Source organism: Atta colombica, unplaced genomic scaffold, assembly GCF_001594045.1.
Source record: "Atta colombica isolate Treedump-2 unplaced genomic scaffold, Acol1.0 scaffold89, whole genome shotgun sequence".
Taxonomy (NCBI): Eukaryota; Metazoa; Arthropoda; class Insecta; order Hymenoptera; family Formicidae; genus Atta; species Atta colombica.
Window position 1 is genome coordinate 1,702,615 of NW_017259582.1, and position 5,271 is coordinate 1,707,885.

General features: G+C 31.7%; 1 protein-coding gene across 1 annotated transcript in view; it reads left to right on the plus strand.

The window, feature by feature from the left end:
* LOC108693192 (nuclear factor 1 X-type) overlaps positions 1-5,271 on the plus strand; it is an 82,878-nt gene that overhangs the window by 62,797 nt on the left and 14,810 nt on the right. The window contains exon 8 of the mRNA XM_018202004.1: positions 960-1,058. Within this exon, the coding sequence (XP_018057493.1) occupies positions 960-1,058 (99 nt within the window). The remainder of the gene's footprint in view (positions 1-959; positions 1,059-5,271) is intronic.

Below are 5,271 nucleotides of genomic sequence, written 5' to 3' on the forward strand. Positions count from 1 at the left end.
TATGGTTTTAATATATGTGAAAAGTCAATATGATATTAGTATTTTCGTTAATAGATCATTACAATTATATTAAATATTAATTTTTTTCCATACATACATGTTTCATCTTTTTTACATCTTTGATCAGATACGTTATAACTATATATCTATTAGCATTATAGGATGTTCGTAGATCATCGAATGAGCAGTTTCCATACGATCGCAGAGATCAAGCTATGTTGGGATACAACTTAGGATAAATGACCGCTTGGATAAGTGACCGTTTGGGAATATTATGAAATTAATTATCGAATTCAGAGAGAATGTTTTTTAATCTTAATTTTATCGTGTGGAATATGATACTAATCAATAATATTTATTTTAACAATAAAACTAAATTAATTAATTTTATTTTTTTGAAATTTCAGCGAAAAATTCGCAGTAGTGATACATGATACTATTCACTACTATACTATAATATAGTAGTATAGCAATGCAGTGGTTGAATATTGTATTTTCTACTACACTACTACTGCAGTACTGCAGTAATCAGTAGTTTCTTTTCATAAGAGTATCCGATACAAATTTTCTAAAGTGCCAAAAAAAAGGAAAGCAAGTAAAAAATAACATAATAATTTTCTTTATCTTTTCAATGAAAAAAAGAAGAGGAAAGATGAATCTTGCAAAAAATTCAGCTGAAAAAAATAGAATTTTTATCAATGATACAAATTTTAAATAAAACTTCAGTAGTATATACATATTGCTGGATACTAATGATATTCGGCTATCCAATCGGATAGTAAAAAAGTATCGGATAATACTGGATACCGGATCTGGATTTTCTAGATATCCGATGCATCCTTAAAATTTCCTATAAAATTTTTAACATTCCGACACATATCCAAATTCGTATATATTGGGTTTTAGTGATTCTGGCAATGAGCGGATATTAAATATTATTCGCTGGGTTTTGTTCCCAGGTACAGGATATCATGAACTATATAATGGTGTCGTCTGCAATGATACGATCCTTGCAACAGGTGTCTTCAGCTCCAAGGAGCTCTGGATGCTTTCAAAAGGTACGACGCTATATATTTCTCATAAATTCGAATTTGAGTCAACTTTGTACGTTAATCGACTTGAGACGTACTTTGTATGTCAATTGCACGTAATATAAATTTTGCTGTCTTATACGCGTTTTTACATTCAATAAATTTTGGATTGATTTTGTATTATTGGGTTAACTCTTTTTCCAGATATTTTATACACATAGTTTCTCTGTGGATGCTTTCGAAAGGTGACAAATAGCTCAATACGAAAGACCTTTTGAAAGCATCCTGATTGTTGATATTTTGTATCATATTATCATATTTTTTAAATATTTATTACATCTTTTTAATAAGAAAGATATGATGTCTCGAAGTAAATAAAAATAATAAAAAACGCGCACACGCACACACACACACGCACCATTTATATTCATTGCACGGTTTAATAAAAAATTTTTTTCGAAGTACTATAGAGGAAAAAAGTGCCACATATTTGGAAGACTTTCTCGTATTGAATATGATGTCATCGTCGAAAACTTCGTAGTATGTAGTGATTTTTATACTACGTATATAATACAGATGTAATAGAGTGACCATATCAAGCTTATCCTTAAAAAAAATATATATTTTCTTGAAAAATATTTCAGATAAGAATTATAGGATTTTTATTGGCGTTAGATAGCAATGTTAATGTAATAAAATTGCCAAGATAATATAAAAATCGCTTCGAAACTTTTTAATAAAAATCTCTATTTTGTACATATTTTTTTTTACATTTTTTTTTTACATTTTTTCTGTAGCTGACCTTGAGAGCTTTTCAAAGCACTATAATAAATAAGATTATAATGAAAGTAGTCAAAACAAAAACAAATGCGAAAGCGAAAGAAAAAGATTTTTTTTGCAAAAGTGAATGTGACATTATAATATGAAAATATATGCAAAAATAAAAGATCTTGTTTCTTTTTGCTGAATGATGAAATTGACAGTTAGGAAAAATAATTCTTTCTGCCTTCGATAATGTGCCATCAATGAAGTTATGAATCCTACGAATCGGACAAAATCTTTCGCTAAAACTTTCACATAATTGTGCGATAACGAAAGCAAAAACGAAAGTTTAATGCGAAAGCTTTCGCATATATGAAAGTGAATATTCGGTACAACCATTGACAATAGCATTATCCAAGGTGTCCGACTGCCTAAAATCTTTTAAATGTTGTTCAAGATTATAACCTTTTGACGTTATATACGAGACCATCATAGGTTATTCTAATTATTTTAATTTTTAACTTTAAAATATAGTGAAAAATTTTTATAATCCTTTTTTATAATGTTTTGAAAAGTTTTCGAGGTAACGTAATAAGAATATGCAATAAAAAAGGGGTCTTTATTAAAAATTTTTGAAGTGATTTTTATGTTATCTTAACAATTCTATCCAAAGTCATATTAACATTGTTATCTAGCAGAGTTGGCAACATTATCTTACAAAAGTAACTCGGTACCTTTATCGTTCTTTTTTTTTGAAAAGTAATTTGTTATTCTTACTCGTTACTTGTTTAAAAAAGTCATGCGACACAATTGTATGGTCATTTTGAACATGAAGAAAGGACGCAACATTATGGGAATTGAATTTTGATCGAATTGGCTGAAAATTTGATGTAAATCTTGTCGTCTGGATAAAAAGTCTTCCTTATAATGAACCATTTCATCTCTAAGAGGCATCATTTTTCAAAACGGCTAATATGACAACACTTTATTTTTAACGAATACGGTGCATTCTTACATCTTTATTTGCAATTTCTGTGTATATTTTTAAGTTTAAAAAAGTTAAAAAAAGTTATAAGGATAATATTGACTCAATTGCTTCTTACAAAAAAGTTATAAAGATATTGAGATCGGTAACTTAATTTTAAAGATTTAAGCATCTACCGATTTATGAGAAGCAAAGAGACTTACAATAACCAAGCACCCTAATTTGTGAAAGGCGAGGAGACTTAAAATAAACAAGCATCTTGACTTGTGAGAAACAAGGAGGTATAATAATCAAGCACTCCCATTTGTAAGAAGCAAGTCAATATTAAATAATTGCCTTATGAATTTTTTTAACTTATAAATAATTAAATATAGAAATTGCAAATAAAGACATAGGAATGCACCGTAGTTTAAAATAAGATTATAGTATTAGCCCATTTTGAAAAATGACACTTTGTAGAGGTGAAAAAGTTCATTATCATCGTGTCTGAAGAGACTTTTTATCAAGACGATAAGCTCTACATAATATAAGCTCTATATAAAATTTTGAACCAATTCGACCAACATTCAATTTCCATAAGATTTGTCCGGAGTTTTTTCCAACGTTTTTGAGCAATTTCTGTTTCTCTCTTCTATATAATTCATCGGGCCTCTAATGCTTGTATATTATTATCCATCTCTGTTATTGCATTCATCATTTTAACAACTACTATTGATTAGAATATCTGAAGAGTGATTCAATCTAGAAGCCGAAACATATAATATTAAATTTTAATTTACAGAGTACAATATATTTTGTGTTTTGATTTTCATACGATTTGCGTTAATGACTCTTATATGCTCTTTCTAATATCTAATTACTTTTTCAAAAAAGTAACTCGTTCCCATTATCATTACTTGAAAACGAGTCATTATTATTTTTTGTTATTTTTTCTTGGAGCGCGATTCCGTAACTGTCTTTACACCCCTACCAACAGTTGTTGGTATCGTTGCGCAATTTTTTCACCATATAAAATATCTATGCAACGACACCGACAACTGTCGGTAGACATGTAAAATAGTTATGGAATCGCTCTTGGACATTCATAAAATATTATATAAATTTTTATAGTAAATACAGGGTGCGTCATCAAAATCCGGACAAATTTCAATTTAAATTTTCCGCTATATTATGCCTTCGTCAGAAGTTGTTGTTGACGTTCGAGAAAGTCTGATGCTTCTAATAAACAGTCATATTTTCAAAATGCCCGATGTTGAAACCAAGTGCGGAGTATAATCGAAGAGCCGCGATCATCGAAGGACTGGGTATTCAACGGAAATAATTCGGTTCTTTGGATACTCGAGATTAATCGTCCATGACGTTGGCAAAATAGACGATTTTAGAACAGTCTAACGAAGGTTCCAGTATGTCAACGAGGAAGAGTCACTTGAAAGATCGCACCGTAAGGATATTCCTGCAGTTGTTCAAAGAGCTCAAACACTGATTTCGGACAATCGTTACGAAAATTAGCATCAATTGTTGATGTAAGCGAGCCAACAATATGTCGAATTGTCGAGGAAGATCTTCGATACAAATCGTACACATCAAAGATACGACATGCTTTCTGAGGCTGCCAGGACAAGCCGAGTTGCTCCATTCTGGCTTATCAACAGCCCAGATTTAAATCCCTTGGACTGTTACGTAGTCCTGGAGCATAGTTAGGAATTACAAACAAGTCAATGTGACGTCATTAAGGATCGCTATTGAGGCATTCATCGGCATGATCAGCGCTACATTACAACGTGCGTGAACGCTTTAGACCGGAAATAGAAGCCATCATTCAAGCTAATAATGATATATCGAATAATTGTGTTCTATAGGGATCTCCCAAGTGCTATGTAAAAGGATTTTTTGTAATATTTATTAGGTGTACAACTTTGCTTCCGCCGTTTTCCTATAGATGGCTTTAGCGATAAGTGGTAGTCGAAATAAATAGATCATAGACGTCATACAATAAACTTGGGCATCTGTCAACATAACCCCATAGAAACATTAGTCGATTTGTGTCTGCATCATAAAATTATTCTCGATTGAAAATGTCAGTTTACGAGCCAAATTCTCGTTATTTGCGGGAGATTTTAATTTTTTGCTTCAATATGAAGAAATCTGCGGCTGAGGCTCATCGAATGCTCTCAAATACTTATGGTGAGGCCGCTATTAGTGAAAGAATGTGTCGTGAGTGGTTTCAACGCTTCAAGAACGGTGATTTTGATGTCGAAGACCGGCATAGGTGGAAGAGAGAAGGTTTTCGAAGATGCAGAATTGGAGGCATTACTTGAGCAAGACTCGTGTCAAAATCAAGAAGAATTGGCATGATCATTGGGAGTGACTCAACAAGCCATTTCAAAACGCCTCAAAGCCATGGGAATGATTCAGAAGCAAGGAAATTGGGTGCCGTACGAATTGAAGCCGAGAGATGTTGAACGGCGTTTGTTTGCTTGTGAACAGCTGCTT